The 15,472-nt window shown below is 40.4% G+C and overlaps 3 protein-coding genes across 5 annotated transcripts; 2 read left to right on the top strand and 1 right to left on the bottom strand.

Moving 5' to 3' along the window:
- Nucleotides 1–25: 25 nt before the first annotated feature.
- On the top strand, nt 26–2,044 carry LOC111596256 (probable arginine--tRNA ligase, mitochondrial). Its single transcript, XM_023310395.2, has 4 exons — nt 26–107; nt 168–1,326; nt 1,380–1,746; nt 1,813–2,044. The coding sequence occupies exons 1-4, from the start codon at nt 72–74 to the stop codon at nt 1,964–1,966; spliced, it is 1,716 nt and encodes a 571-aa protein (XP_023166163.1). The 5' UTR covers nt 26–71; the 3' UTR covers nt 1,967–2,044.
- Nucleotides 1,984–15,231, bottom strand: LOC111596266 (28S ribosomal protein S9, mitochondrial). Its single transcript, XM_023310408.2, has 7 exons — nt 15,114–15,231; nt 14,808–15,026; nt 14,579–14,752; nt 14,435–14,520; nt 14,011–14,371; nt 2,222–2,384; nt 1,984–2,143 (listed from the first exon to the last, which is right to left on the bottom strand). The coding sequence occupies exons 1-7, from the start codon at nt 15,207–15,209 to the stop codon at nt 2,052–2,054; spliced, it is 1,191 nt and encodes a 396-aa protein (XP_023166176.2). The 5' UTR covers nt 15,210–15,231; the 3' UTR covers nt 1,984–2,051.
- Nucleotides 4,687–13,663, top strand: LOC111596232 (transient receptor potential channel pyrexia). 3 transcript variants are annotated; one of them, XM_023310352.2, is made up of 4 exons: nt 4,687–4,846; nt 7,495–7,907; nt 10,402–11,746; nt 11,815–13,662. In XM_023310352.2, the coding sequence occupies exons 2-4, from the start codon at nt 7,789–7,791 to the stop codon at nt 13,312–13,314; spliced, it is 2,964 nt and encodes a 987-aa protein (XP_023166120.2). In that variant the 5' UTR covers nt 4,687–4,846; nt 7,495–7,788; the 3' UTR covers nt 13,315–13,662. The 3 variants fall into 3 exon arrangements, with proteins under 3 accessions (XP_023166120.2, XP_023166129.2, XP_023166139.2); XM_023310361.2 differs by having other exon boundaries at nt 7,354–7,907; XM_023310371.2 differs by lacking the exons at nt 4,687–4,846; nt 7,495–7,907 and adding an exon at nt 8,624–9,207 and having other exon boundaries at nt 11,815–13,663.
- Nucleotides 15,232–15,472: the final 241 nt, after the last annotated feature.

Genomic DNA, 15,472 nt, shown 5'->3' with positions numbered 1-15,472 from the left:
TCGTGTGTGGGTACTACATCGGTACAAAACTTTGCAACACTGCTAGAGACTATGACACCCTGTGAAATAATATGACCAGCGGAATCCGGCGCGCAATTTGTGAGCAAGTAAGTCAGTGAAATAACTATTTTAGACATAAAAACTATTGTTTTCTTTGTTAACTGCAGCTGCCACAACTGAAAAATATATATTATGCCTTGGAAGTACCTTCCAAAGTGCAACAAAATGCCGCTACACGACCACTACTTCAATGGATTCTGCCGGCTGATGTTGCACAACATGAACATGAATTGTTGGAGTCGGTAAAATCTCAACAATTTGATACCACGTTCGTTGAAGAGGTGCGTGTGGTTCCCCGTATGGGCCGCGAGGCAGCCAAAGTGGAATTCAAGTTACAACCCGATGCATTTACAGCCCATCTTCTGCAAGCAGACACATTCAGCCCAGTGGTGTCGCCGTTTCATGAGGAACACGTTGTTGTCGAGTATAGCTCGCCAAATATCGCAAAACCCTTCCATGTTGGGCATCTGCGGTCCACTATCATAGGTAACGTGTTGGCCAATCTTCATCAGCATTTGGGTTACCGTACGACACGTCTTAACTATCTGGGCGATTGGGGTACCCAGTTTGGTCTGCTGGCGCTTGGCGTTCAAATGGGCAGTGTTAGCGATACTCAAATGCGTGAGGCACCAATTGAAACGCTATATAACGCATATGTAATGGCCAATAAAGTGGCCGCAGAAGATCCAAAGCTAGCTCAAAGAGCACGTGAATTGTTTACTGCGTTGGAAGCGGACACAGACTTAACTATGTCCAGCGAATGGCAGAAATATCGGAAATATACTATAGACGAGCTCACAGGTGTGTACGATCGTCTAGGAGTCCATTTCGATAGCTACGAATGGGAGTCGCAGTACTCACAACGAGATATTGGAGATGTCCTAGCACAGCTACGGTCAGCGGGGCTACTGCAAAGAGAACACGATGGTCGTGAGATTGTTGTCGTGGATCAACGCCGTGTGCCTGTTATAAAAAGCGACGGATCTACCTTATATCTGGCACGTGATATTGCAGCATTATTAGAACGACAGAAGCGGCTGCAGTTCACGCGCATGCTTTACGTAGTAGATAATGGACAGACGGATCATTTCAATGCCCTGTTTAGTACGGCGACAGCGCTGGACGAAAGCTTCAAAGACAAACTGCAGCATGTGAAATTCGGACGCATTCATGGCATGAGCACCCGTCAAGGCAAAGCTATATTTCTCCGCGATGTGCTTAACGAGGCGCGTGACGTGATGCGGGAGAAGCGCTGCAACAGCGCAAGTAAGTGTGAAAATATTTTGTCGACACTTTTGTTATTAAAATTCCACTTATAGCAACTAAAGTTAATAGCAAACTTAATGATGAACACGTTTGCGATATTCTGGGCGTGTCGGCAGTGCTAGTGAACGTGCTGAAGCAACGCCGGCAAAGGGATCATGAATTTAGCTGGCAGCAGGCGCTTCAGGTTAATGGCGATACAGGCATTAAGCTGCAATACACACACTGCCGTCTGCACAATCTTCTAGAAAGTTTTCGACATATTGAGCTGGCGGAAATAAAGCCCAGCTGGCAGCATTTAACTGAAGAACCATCAGATGCGCTAGCTGTCGTTTATGAGTTGGCGCGCTTTGATCAGTGTGTTTGGCAGGCCAAGGAGCAGCTGGAGGCCCATGTGCTCGTGAACTATCTGTTTGGCTTGTGGTGCGTGACTGTCGCCGAGTAATTTGTTGAGCCCTAAACTAATCTTTAATCTTCATACAATTACAGCAACGCAACCAGTCGTGCACTAAAACGATTGCCTGTGAAGCAGGAGAAATGCCCAGATAAGCAATCGCAACGTCTACTGTTGTTCCGTGCAGCTAAGCGAACGTTGCAGCAAGGCATGCAGTTGCTGGGTCTCAAGCCCCTGAACCAAATGTAGTAGACACTTTTGATATAATTTAATATAGTTTTTTTTATTGAACATTGAAGGAGTAGAAATGAAACGCGGCTTTGTAGTTTGCCGCTTAGCGTTTCTTCCACGTGTATTTGCGACGTGCGCCTTCCTGTCCGAACTTCTTGCGTTCCCGTCTGCGGTAGTCACGTGTCAGCAAGCCGGCTGCATGGATAAATACATATTATATATGTAAAAGCAATTTGCGGCAATTAAATATTTGAAGCCGGCAGTTGCACTTACCCAAACGCATTGACTCAATCATCTCTTGATCAACAAAGCTGCGCAAACTCATGGCAATACCCCAACGGATAGCGCCCGCCTGACCGGATGGACCACCGCCCTCCACATTGGCCTCCACATCAACTTTGCCCAGCATTTCGCTATAGCTCAGTGGAAAGAGCAACTGAGAAAATAAATAAAAAAAATGTAATCGTGTTAGAAGTCAAGTTCAGAGCGCTCGAGGCGGCCATTGTCTAAATGTGTGTGCATGTGGAACTGCTCAACTGGATCTACGTAGTCGCTGCATTGTATTTTAGCGTATGTAATGAAAAATTAAACTGAGAGTGTATTTCCTGCACAGAAATAACAACAATGGATGTTTAGAAATAATGACAAAGTTGTTACCCGAATTAAATTGCTTCTAGCAAATGCTACAAAATGCAACAAACTGTTCCATACTTGTGTTTAAAGCAATTAACTGGATACATTTGGGATGCCTGATATTAGCTATCCAGACTTAAGAAAATATTCAAGAATATTCTAGGTGAGAATACACAATAGGTTTGACATCGGATTTCTTTATGCATAGAACCTTCGATATATATTTTATTACTACATTTTAATGAATGACCACTACGTGGAGACGAATTGTTATTTGTTGTTTACTACTTTTCCCTCTTATTTATTACTGTTAGCTATTACTGTAGAACTCTATATATAATCATTCGACTGTTTGTAATATTTTGCACTTAAACTGAATTCTTGTTGTGTACGACTTACAGTTAATGTTTCTAAATACTGTAAATGCTATAGTTGCAATGACATCTAGAAATACCTAGATGATTACTGCATGTTTTTATTTTTGCATACTCTGAACGTATTGTGAATGGGTAAACAAATTAATGTTCTTGTTGGAATGTATGGTAACAGGCAAGTCGATCTAGATCTCTCCGAAGGCTATGACATTCTCGAAAAGTAAAATAAATGCTACCAATTTTAAATCGATAGTTATTACCGTTAAAATGTCTATCGAATTTCAGTTTTCTTAAATAACAATTAATTAATTAGTAATTTAATTAGTTAATTTCAAGGTCAGGATATATCCTAGTTGGACACTTCCTACTAGATCACTCTTAATTGTTTACGTAGAGGGTGTGATTACCTCACAACTAAGTGATAATTACTGCCTGCCGACTAAGCGGCATAAGGCTTAAAGGTATACGCGAGGTGAGGCTTAACACAGCGGTGTTTTAACTTTTAACGGTTCCCTTCAAGGTGCTGCCATTTTTAATTTTAGTTGAGCGAATAAAGCTATTAAAAATGCAGCTAAGAAACAGGCTTAAACGAGTTATTATTTATGTATGAGGAAGAAATTGTATATCTTATAAGCGCGTCATGCATAAAATATGCATCAAATTACCTGAAACTTTATTGGAAATGGGATACCAACAGCAATATTTTATAGTAAAACTATAACAATTAATAAATAGATTATGCATAGAAATATACATATACACAACTAACTCTGACGCCTGGTTCAAAGTCCATATCGAGGGGCTGTTCCCAATATCAAAATAAATTTATATAATTTTAACCTCTTGTTTATTTTGACAATTTTATGAACGCGTGGGAAAACAAATTCAACGAGCTTGGATAGCGTATACACACACAATCCATATGGTCTACAGCACACAAACAATAAACGTTATGATTAAAAACGAATAAACAATAAAAATACATAATAAAAGACATTAACAAAGCAGCGATCACAATTTTGGCAAAAACAGACACAAAACAAAAAAGAGAACGCAAAAAAAAGAAAAAACCCAACAACAAAATAAACACAATCAATCATTGCAGACTTGACAAAATCCATTTTGATTTGTTTGTGTATCTTTAATTTGTTTAAACAATTTGTCAGATGACTTCACGCAGCAACAAATAATCAGCTTTAGCAGCAATTGCGCAAAAGATTTTTAAATTAATTATACTGGCAATTAAAGTAAGTTCCATAATATCAAACTACTCAGCGAATCAGAGAGACAACATCATAAACAGGTTCCAAAAAATAAAAATAAATAATTTCTATGTAAATATTTGAAGAGAAGAAAATTCAGGCTAGCCGGCATAAAAGACACTTTGAACCGGCGCTTGAAGAAATCTCGCGTCACATTTTATTATGATTTAAATGAATTTGATAGCTGATTCTCTGGAGGGTTCGAAAAGCTCCTCGCTTTGCGCTTTTCCCCAACAATGAGCGCTGTACATAGCTCGAAACGAGTGTGTGTAACTATGTGCGATGATGATGATACTGTTGATAGCATATGAAGGCATACATATGTATATATAGTATATATACTAAGTGTACATTCAGCCTCATTGGCGCGCGCTCACTTGACTCAAGTTGGATATGCTCAACCACCTCCCACATTCGCAGCCACAACGAAACTTGTCTTGGTCCACATTATCATTTCGGCGCAGTTCTTTTTATCAGTCAATTCACGCTGTTCAAGTCGCGCCTCAAGTCGCGGAAAAATTATATATCTCGAATTCTAACACCCGATCTTAAGTGTTGCTTATACCTTTGGGAAAGGAAAATGTTGCGTCTATTGCAAAAGCATTGGCCTTGGCCAAGAAACTTTTAAAGTAAATCAGTAAATCAATTAATCTATAAAAATTAAGACCGTGAAGAAAGCTCAGCATCTTATCAAAAAACTTAAATATTCATTTTTACTTGTAATTTGCTTATACAATATTATTTTATTTCTTATAATTCCGAACTGAACTACGAACTTCAAGATTATCTTGGTTTCTTAAACATCAACTAATTGAATGCTGCTATTAAAATCTATATTAAAAGATTTTCAATCGCGTCAAGTTGAACTCGGCGAACTTTGCATATATAATAATTGTTGTGTTTATCTCATTTAAAAAAAACATTTCAGTTTTGTGTTGCAATCATCTGTTGTATTATCCTTTAATTTGGAGAGATTCAATTACATCAAAGCATTTGAGTGCACAACTTAAGGGCAACGGGGCGCCTCAGGTTCAAGGGCATTCTGAAAGCAATGCAAAAATAAGCTCGTTTCGCAAACGCTATGCCTTTCCAATGGGCACAACCACTCGCTTCATAGCGCCTCCCGCGCCTCAAAGGCTTTCAACCGTACAAATTCAAATTAGTTTCAATTATAATTGAATCAACGCAAGCCGAACGAACCGAACGAAACGAACTAAGCCGAACTGAACCGTTTTCAATAAAGGAACGAGTAATCTTTCAAAAGAAACGACGCGAAATGTTCGCAGAGTTGCTTTGGGGGCGGCGCAGTTTTCAAAATGACGTTGCATCGTCGCAGCTAAACGGTAAATTGCAAATGGCGCTTCCGGCTCAGTTCTATACGTTCATTTTGCTTTCTTCTTAATGAAGCAAAAACGTATATATATGACTGTGTATATATATTTATATATGTATATTATATCTATATATAAGTGAATTTATATATATGCCTTACTACTAAAAACCTTCTTTTGGGAATTTTACTATTACAAGAAATGATGTATAGGAAATATATTGCTTTACTTGGATTTACATCTCGGTGTGTTGAAAGCAACTATTAGTTTGTTAGCGATAAAAACTTTCAACTGGCGAATGGAATTTAAACCTGAGAACTGCAAACTGGTTTTTCAACTTCGTCTATGGCCGTTCGTTGAGAGAACTTCATTAATTTGAGTGCATAATCATAAAGAGGTTTTTTACGTTCCGATGTCTGATTGACCACCAAATTGGCTCATAACTCAACCCATACGTTCCGTTTGGCACGAATTAAGAAAGTTTGCTTAATCGCTTGTTTCCAGGCTGTATTTGGTCACTTTTTTCCTCACCTTGTTTGTTTTTATATTAACATTTAAAATTCGCAAACAAGTTAAAAAATTCCCAAAAATTGGTTAATAATTTTAAATTAGTAAACAACTGACAACAATGTTATATTCAAATTGTTTTTTATAACTGTTTTGCCAGTAATTACAACACGCAAACACATTCACGTAATTCTCTTTCAAATGGTTTTACATCAGCAACAATTAAATTGCGCAATGGCTAGAGAACTGAAAGCTGCAAGTGCTATTAAACCAGCAAATAAATGAAATAAAATAAATCATCGCACAATGGTCATGTCTAAATAAAAAGTAAATCCGTTTTACTCAGGCCAACTGAATAGCAGCTCAATTTTTATTGAGTGTTTCGTTTTTCTTACGCTTCACACTGAAGCGTACCTGAAGCACAGTCGCTGCCTCGTTTCAAATGATTTTTAATGGAATTTAGTCAAGAAATGAATGAATACTTGCCAGGCCGCGCGCTGACGTTGACATAAATTGTAAATAATGTGAATAAACAAAATCTGGATAAAAGTAATCGGAGAAGCAAACAGTTCATAGAATACACAATGCTAAGTTAGCTGTAGGGGTACAAAACCTACTATAATATTGTATTATCAAATTTGGTGAGACATAAATAAACTCTTGCCATAGATGTACTATGCGACTTAAAAATATTTCCCATCGAACCGGTACAGATTCTTAATATTATCAGATCCTTAAATATCAGTATTGCAAGCCGAACCTAAACTAAAATTATATTATGGTCATATCTTGGATATCAATTCAAGTCTTCTGAGAGAAACCACACGTAAAAGTTTAAATATTATATGAGATCGGGTACGGGATGCTCCTGATTGGAGGACTCAAGATCGGATTACGAAGTCTCCTCGAAACTACTCTACTATTGATTCGTGTTAGTTAAGATTTCTTCTAAAAATAAAGCGGCCGCCACTAGATATTGAACTGGACCCTATGAAAAACGACGCCTCTGCTCCGTTTAGTTCATATAAACAGTAGCGCCAACTGATAAATTTCAACCCGATAACAATAAAAACGAAAAGTTGGTTTGCGTCTCATGATGCGATGCTGATGATTCTGTTTTTATGGTAGGCCTTATCGCTGCGTCAAATGAGATGAATGCTTAGATAACTTCCAGCCGAGATTGTCGCAGTCGGGGTGCGCAGAAACCTGTATCGAGCCCACAAGGAAAACGACCACTGGGAAAGTCAGAGCAGCAAAAAGTGACGCCAAAGTTAATATTTGATTAATGTTTTTTGCAGATTATGCCTTAAGTCTGGAAACGAAAGTAAACGCGAATTAATAGTGATCCAATTCCGCATTGGATCACACACAATTCTGGGTGCAAATCATTCTCAGCTAGGACTCAAGTATCATAAACACTCTCCTCTTTTTGATTGCAGCTGAGAGCTGAATCGAACCCAAAAGAGCATCGAAACTCAATATCAGCCAGTGTCAGATATTAAGAAACAGGTCTATAAATTTCTGTTGTTGATATTGGAAAGTTTTCGGTTGGTTTGTGTGCACCATACGTAAGTGCAGCCAGACGATTGGGTTGTTGGATTTGTGCGCATATTTGCGCATTTTAATTACAAACTACAGCAACAACGGCGAGAAGAGCCACTGCAACAGCAACAACTTCAACTGCAATTGGAACGAGAAGCCAGCAAGGTCTGTTCGTCGCTTTCGTGGTCGTCATGGAGAATCTGGGCTACAAGGAGGGCAGCACGAAGCCGCGTCGTATGACACGTTCCATCAGCGTCGTTACCAAGACCGAAGTGGAGCAGCCGCTCAATGAAAATAATGCGAATAACCGGTAAGTGCCAGTTGTGCCCAAAGGCCAGCTTTTAGCCCATTCAGTTATTTTTACCCCAAACGTGTGCATTTCGAAGATTAATAAGAAATAAAACACAAAAACCAAAAGTGAGAGCGAAAGAAAACAAAAACAACGTTTGGGTGGGGCTGGCAGATAAATCAGTTGGGGGTGAGGTGTGAATTGGCCGGTGGCTAAAAAATACGGGTTTACAGTTAACTGATGCCGGTTCGAAAAAACGTAACCATGCCACGATAGCTCCCGATATTACTCCCACGTTTGCGAATTAGTGGAAAAAAATCCCATTAGAATTGTGATTGCGCATCACTAGCAGACAGCATATTTCTAATAATTGGTTAGCTAAGCAAATGAAATTAGCATCAATTGGCAAAGGTACCATTTTGAAGTTAGCCGTCTAAAGAGATTCTCCTGCTATCACTAAAGGAAGTGTTAGTCACGACTAAAGTGTTTTGCCAAACTCAAAGTCTTCATACTAATCAATCCTATATTATGCTATAAGAAATTCCAGGCATTTGCTGAAATTGCAGCGGATGAAACGAATTGTTTAGTCGCGCATTATTTAGCCAGCCATGCAGGTGGGTTTTCTGTCAGCCTCTTCTATAACTCATCCAGCCGCAGTCGTAGACTGTGTAAAATTCCAGTCTTCGTCGCTGTCTCAGTCACTCCAACCCATTCCAACTCCCACTCCCACTCGTCTCTCTCCCTCTCTTTTTTGGAAGCTAGTTTTGATTTTGGCAATCGCTCTCGCAGCGATTCAACTCTCTCACCTATGTATGTGTGTGTGTATGCGTGTGTATTTGGCGTTTCAAGCTCGATCGACTTGCTGGCACTGAGCGGCGCTTAACGCTTTCCATCAGTCGGAATTGAAACAACAATGCAGGCGGTCGCGTTTTAGTTGCTGGCTAAAAAAAATATTCGTCAAAAACGCGTTCGCAGTTCGTAGTTCGTTAGCAATAACAAAAACAGCAACAGCAACGACGTATACGAAACGGAAGTGAAAAATTCGCGTTTTCACACAACATTTTTGCATTTTTCCGCCCATTAGACAAAAGTTATAAAAGCGCCACAAAAGGCAACCATTGTTAGCCACTTGGCCCGTCTCTGACCGTCTTATTGTCTGCCTGTCTATCGGATCGGTCTGTAGATGGGTCACACAGCCAGTGGACAGGTCGGGCTCTCCTATGTGTGTGTAACCGCGCAATCGCATTTTGGAAATGAAATTAGAAATTGAAAATAGTTCATTAGCGAATTGGCATCATCCGTGGATATGGCTGCAAGCAGTGTACGTACACAGACACATACACACTCACAAATGCCCATACACACTCTCACACACACACCTTCACATATAAGCAACTAAGTGCAGAACAATGACTAGCTTTGAAAATACGTCCCTGGATTCAATGTGCATGCTACCTGAAATTATGCAAAACTGCATTAGAAATTATCAACAGCAACTGCAAGTGGAATTGCGAAAAATCGCAACAGTCCAAACCGGCGGCAATTGCGGCAGCTGTGCTGCAGTTCCTGACAAACGTGGAAAAGATTTACCGAAGTGCATAAATTATATATAAATACAGAAATATATTATAAATGTGCACAACTCCGCGCTCTTGCATAACTTAACATATTATGCTGACAAACTGTTTCTCCATTATGCATGCCTCAAAGTCAGCAAACGTGCAGCGGCCGTACATTCAGTGCCATTCAAAACAATAATAAAAAAGAAAAAACAATAAAATGTTAAAAATATTTAAACAAATAATCCAATAGCAGAAGTTTCAGCATGAGAACGAAACTTCTATGCGCTTCCAGATAACTTCATTAAACGCTTAATTAATTAAATAAATAAAGATTAAAAAAAATATACTGATCTCAATTGTAGTCCGACTTTCTCTGTTTAATATTTATAAAAATTATTATATATATATATATATATATATATAAATATATATAAATCGAAATATATATATATATAATTGAGAAACATTCGTCCCAATATACTAAAAACTGATGAGGAAATATGATAACACCTATCTAAAGATAACTCTGCATCCAGATAGAAAATATAACAAATAAATTGTTAAAATATAATTGAATGCAGTGAAAATTTAAATGCATAATTAGTCTGAAAACTGCACAATTTTGCATTTTATTGCAAGTTTTCGATAAGAAGTTTTCTTTAATCCCATCAACTAGCGATTTGCCACAGTCTCTACCAAAAGTCTCTCTTGATCTCGTCTTTCTGTCTGTCTTTAAAATATACCTTGAAAAGCAGAAACAATATGCATTATGCAATTTGTATCCATTGTAAGTAATTATGTAACTGCTTAAAGGTATTCTTGTTTAGGAAAAAGTACGGAGAGCGGGAATAATTGACTTGCAACATTAAATGATTTGGTTTAAGCGTTTAAAGACAATTAACATTCTAAAAGCTACGACTAATGACAAACTATTTTTATTGTATTTGAAATAGTTTCAAATCGATTCCACCCAATCTAATGGTGCGATGGCGCAACAACACTGACGCCATGATCGAAGCTCAGTATCCGACAACTGGTGAATTTGAATACATGGAGTGTGGACCATCGCCGCCGGCGGAGAGTGCGCCGAGCATGTACGATAGCTTTGAAGAGCCAACTAGCGAGCTGAGCGTGCAGATCTGCAATGATACGCTGAGGATTAGTCTCATTGACCAGATGAAGAGTGCAGGTGGGCGGGTGCGTCTGTTTGAGGACATCGAGCAGGGCAATGTGGTAGCCGAGAGTCTTGGCGCACATTTCGAGTCGGGTTCAAAGCTCGAGAAGAATCTCTGCTACTTGTGGGCGGCCTTTCTCAAACGCTGGGACCTACTCGAGGCCCTGCTAAAAACGGGCGCTGACCTGCATTTTTGCGACCAGAACGGAATTTCAGCATTGCATTTGAGCGCATTCAGCGGATGTTTGGCAACGCTCGACCTGCTAGTGACCAAGGGCATCAATGTCAATTTGCAGCCGAAGTGCTACACTCCACTGCACTGCGCTGCGTTTGGTAATGCCGCTGAGGCAGCCAAGTTCCTTATCAACAGTGGAGCCCTCATCACCAAAGATACAAACAAGCCCAACTGCGAAGAGAGTCTGCTCCACTGCGCTGTTCGCTCCAACGCGCTGGAGTGCTTGCAGCTATTCATTGGCGAAGGAGCCGATGTCAATTCGCTGAAGCCCAACGGCACGAACGCCATACACCTGGCCGCAGATCTGGGCCACCTACAGTGCTTGGAGGCGCTGTTGAATGCACCAAATGCCGACGCCAATGTCCGTATCTGCATTCGCGAAAAGGAGTCTACGGCACTGCATCTGGCTGCCGATGAGGGCAATGTGGAATGCGTCGATCTGTTGCTCTCGAAGGGTGCAGATGCCAAGCTAAAAAATCATCGAGGCTTCACTCCACTCCATCTGGCAGCGCGCACTTCTAGCTTGGAGTGTGTGGAGTCGCTGCTACGTAATGGCAATGCGGACGCAAACGCTGAGGACTTTGATCATCGGACACCGCTGCATGCGGCCGTCGGCAAGTCTGAGAATGCCTACGATATCATGGAGACGCTCATCCAGTGGGGCGCCAATGTTAACCATAAGGACATCTATGGCTTCACCGCTCTCCACTTGGCCGCTCTTGACGGACTCGTGCAGTGCGTTGAGATGCTCATTTACCATGGCGCCGATGTTACAACGAAATCTAAGAAAGGCACATCCGCTTTAAACGTCATCACACGAAAGACACCTGCATCGGTGGCCATGATACGTCAAAAACTGGATGCAGCTATTACCTTGCATCATTCGCAGGTGAGTTGATCCAGTTGATCCAAACGAAGAGTCCCAACTACTAACTATTTATTCCTCTGCCAAAATAGGATCCTGTGAATCGGGAGGTGGAACTCGAGTTGGACTTTCGCCAGCTCTTGCAGCATTGCCATCCACGTGAGATTAGCTATTTGAACACATTCGTGGATGAGGGACAAAAGGAGATACTGGAGCATCCGCTATGCTCATCCTTTCTTTACATCAAGTGGGGCAAAATACGAAAGTACTACATCGGTCGCCTGATCTTCTGCTTTAGCTTTGTGCTTTTCCTGACTCTCTATGTGCTGACTGCACTGGCGCACAACTGTTACAATGGCAGCAAGGACGACAACACGACAATACAGGCGCAGGAGCTGTGCCAGAAGCAATCCATACTGGGCGATATGCTGCGTAATAATCCGTTTGTCATGGAAATGCAATGGTGGGTCCTCGTGGCGATAACAATAGTCGAGATATTTCGAAAGCTCTACGGGATTACAGGCTACTCCTCGTTTCGACACTATGTGACGCAAGTGGAGAACATTATGGAGTGGTTTGTCATAACTAGCGTCTTTGTCATCTCGTACATTTACACAAAGCAAACATACACGTTCCAGAACCACATTGGCGCATTTGCCGTACTGCTCGGCTGGACCAATTTAATGCTGATGATTGGCCAGTTGCCTGTCTTCGATGTCTACGTGGCCATGTATACGCGGGTGCAGGGCGAGTTTGCCAAGCTATTCATGGCCTATTCGTGTATGCTAATTGGCTTTACAATTAGTTTTTGCGTTATCTTCCCATCATCGTCGTCATTTGCCAACCCATTTATGGGATTTATAACAGTGCTGGTGATGATGATCGGGGAGCAAGATCTGTCGCTTTTAATTAACGACCCGGATGGCAAGGATCCGCCTTTTCTGCTGGAGGTCAGCGCTCAGATTACGTTTGTGCTCTTTCTCTTGTTTGTGACGATCATCCTGATGAATTTGCTGGTGGGCATTGCGGTGCACGATATACAAGGTCTGAAGAAGACCGCCGGGCTATCGAAACTAGTGCGACAAACGAAGCTTATTAGCTATATTGAGTCAGCATTGTTTAATGGCTATTTGCCGACATGGCTGCGAAATCTGCTCCATTATACGGCACTCGTCTCACCGCAGGCATATCGCGTCGTTCTGTGCGTGAAGCCTTTGAATCCCAGCGAAAAGCGGTTACCACGCGACATACTTATGAAGGCCTACGAGGTGGGAAAAATGCGAAAGCACTTTGGCCACACAATCTCCTCCAAAAATCCGGGCGAAAATTATCTATCTTACAAAAACAAGTACAACAATAACAACGGCTGTGTGAACACAGCATATACGTTGCCCGATCCTGATCCAGAATCCACACAACTAACTACATTGACAAGTAAAATCGACGATAATGCAGATCGCATTGAGTTTCTCACGCAGGAGATTCAAGAATTGAAACAGGTGCTCATATCACAGCAGCAGCAGGCCAGCAAAGTGATTGATAAGCTGCTCATCGTCATCTCCAACCAACAGAAACACCAGCTACGTAAATAGCTGCTGCACGATGCCATTTAATATTATTGTTATTATTATTATAATTATTATTATCTTTTATATTCATCCGAATCATAAATTCTTAGCCCTTAGACACTTCTGGAGTGTGTAAACCAATGCACCCAAGAGCCCGAAAATTGTTGATATTATATTGTAGTGAGCATGTTTAATATTGCAGCGGCTAACGCTCTACCTAATAATGCTGTTTAGCTATATACTATACTTTATATTTTACCTACAATATATATACAGATATTTTAATAAAACTAGTTGATAGGTCTTAGAGGTGAGAAGCTGGCAGGTTTGTTTTTGTCTGTGTCTGGTTTTAGGCTGTGTCTTTGTTGTTTGGCGTTGTCGTAAGAAAAGCGTTTAAATAATGAATAAATATGAAAGTTATTTGTTTTATAATATTAATAATAAACTATCTATCTACACATCTATTGATTTAAATATCTATTGCCTAAGTTTTTTTTTGATTCTGTGAAGATTGCACAAACTAAAAAAAATATTTTAAAATTGAAAATATTTGGATTTTCAATAAATATAAAAGCAAAGCCATAAATAATTACGAAATATGGCGTAATATATTAAAAATTGATCAATTCCGAATTCCCTTGACTTCACAATTTGCCGTTGAAGCCTTTTAAAATTTAGAGACCTTCAATGATTTCGAGTATAATTCTAAATTGGACTCACCTGTTCTCTGCATTCGTCCATGCTGAAGTACGTGATATCCTGACCATTGATGGTTATTTTTCCTGTGCCGGGCAGACGTACAGTGACATCGGCACGTGCCGTCTTGCGCAGGCACTCATATGTCGTTATGTACTGGCGACCTTGCTCATCAATCTTTGGCTTGGGCACCTCTAGTTGCTTTGATTGATCAATCAAAGGTTTTAGAAAGCGTTCGATAAATGCTTTGCTTTTATACGAATAAGGCGAGGACATTAAACGTTCCATAGCATTGGTAAAACTCTGATATTCAATATCCACAATGTGTTCCACAAGCACGCGTTCCAGTTGATCCTTCGACAACAACTGAAAACCAGCCGTTTCGCTTCAAAAAGAAGGCGTATATAAGGTTCAAGCATTATGTAAGCATAGATTGTCGTTTACATACAGCTTTTGGTTTTCATCTGGTTTGTTTCCACGCCTCAGCATGCGCTCTTCAAGGTCATACAGATAGTTTGTTTCCTTAACAATATCCTATTAAATAGATTTGACTGAGATTAGCATATTCCACTGATAAACGAAAAATACATACGTGTAGTAGCTGGAAGAAATTGGGTTTGCCCGTGTAGAACATGCTGTGAAAGGGGCGACCAGTCTCATCAAACTCGGCTGCCTTACGTGCTGGAAACACCTCTTCAGGTGTTCTCATCGCGGGACGAGCCCGCTTGTCAAACAAGCCTGAGGGAAAGAGATAGGCGATGGCTTCCTAAAAGTGACATTTGGTTATTAAATGTAACTCATCTATCATTTCAAATACTCACATTAATATCTTCTTGCGTAAAGGTTTCTGCGTCAGCGCCCATCATATTTGCCAAATGTCGTTTTCCAATTTGAAACTCCAGGTCTTGAGTTTTCATAAACTCGTCGTGCTCATTAGCCCGCTCAAGGTATGCTTTCATGGCTTTGCTCACCTTTTGCTTCTGAACAGCAGCCGGTGTGGCCTGGACGGTCACCTGTGTAGTGTACGGCGCCACCGCAAGCTGAAATGTTATGCAAACGAATACGCGAGTTATTGATTCAACCTTACATGGGCCTGTAATTAATTATAAGGGATATATTTAATTTACCACTTGGGCACCAGGCGCTCCATTGTTTCTAAGAGCATTTTGAAGCAGACTTCTGTTATTTTTTAATAAATTTAAGCCGAAAACACGCAGCGACATTGTTCTTGTCTTGGCTCACGCTGAGGCAGGAAGAGGAAGATATTAATCAGCTGTTTTGAGTCCGCTGTGTTGAGCAGAGTCCCAAAAACAAGTTGGCAGCACTAAAATTACCATTCAATATGCGCCAAATTTAAAATGAGCAAAAAACTTAGGTTTTTGGGGTTTGAAACTCTTTTTCACAGGTTCCATACCTACATTTAGCATTTACATTAAATGCAATCCAAATTTTATCAAAAAGATTGATTTATTAATCAGCCCATATA

Source organism: Drosophila hydei, unplaced genomic scaffold (assembly GCF_003285905.1).
Source record: "Drosophila hydei strain 15085-1641.00,03,60 unplaced genomic scaffold, DhydRS2 tig00000063-arrow-pilon, whole genome shotgun sequence".
NCBI classification, from domain to species: Eukaryota; Metazoa; Arthropoda; class Insecta; order Diptera; family Drosophilidae; genus Drosophila; species Drosophila hydei.
The sequence above is the reverse complement of the archived record's forward strand: the minus strand, read 5'-3'. Positions and strand labels throughout refer to the sequence as shown.

Bases quoted from the DNA above. Each gene is read 5' to 3' on its own strand.
- LOC111596232 (XM_023310352.2), top strand. From the start codon at position 7,789: ATGGAGAATCTGGGCTACAAGGAGGGCAGCACGAAGCCGCGTCGTATG. The intron at 7,908-10,401 runs GTAAGTGCCAGT...TATTTGAAATAG, and splicing joins GAAAATAATGCGAATAACCG to TTTCAAATCGATTCCACCCA. The intron at 11,747-11,814 runs GTGAGTTGATCC...CTGCCAAAATAG, and splicing joins TTACCTTGCATCATTCGCAG to GATCCTGTGAATCGGGAGGT.
- LOC111596256 (XM_023310395.2), top strand. From the start codon at position 72: ATGACCAGCGGAATCCGGCGCGCAATTTGTGAGCAA. The intron at 108-167 runs GTAAGTCAGTGA...TGTTAACTGCAG, and splicing joins GGCGCGCAATTTGTGAGCAA to CTGCCACAACTGAAAAATAT. The intron at 1,327-1,379 runs GTAAGTGTGAAA...TTCCACTTATAG, and splicing joins GAAGCGCTGCAACAGCGCAA to CAACTAAAGTTAATAGCAAA.
- LOC111596266 (XM_023310408.2), bottom strand. From the start codon at position 15,209: ATGTCGCTGCGTGTTTTCGGCTTAAATTTATTAAAAAATAACAGAAGT. The intron at 14,372-14,434 runs GTATGTAAACGA...TTCTTTTTGAAG, and splicing joins CCAGATGAAAACCAAAAGCT to CGAAACGGCTGGTTTTCAGT. The intron at 2,144-2,221 runs GTAAGTGCAACT...TTATCCATGCAG, and splicing joins GATTGAGTCAATGCGTTTGG to CCGGCTTGCTGACACGTGAC.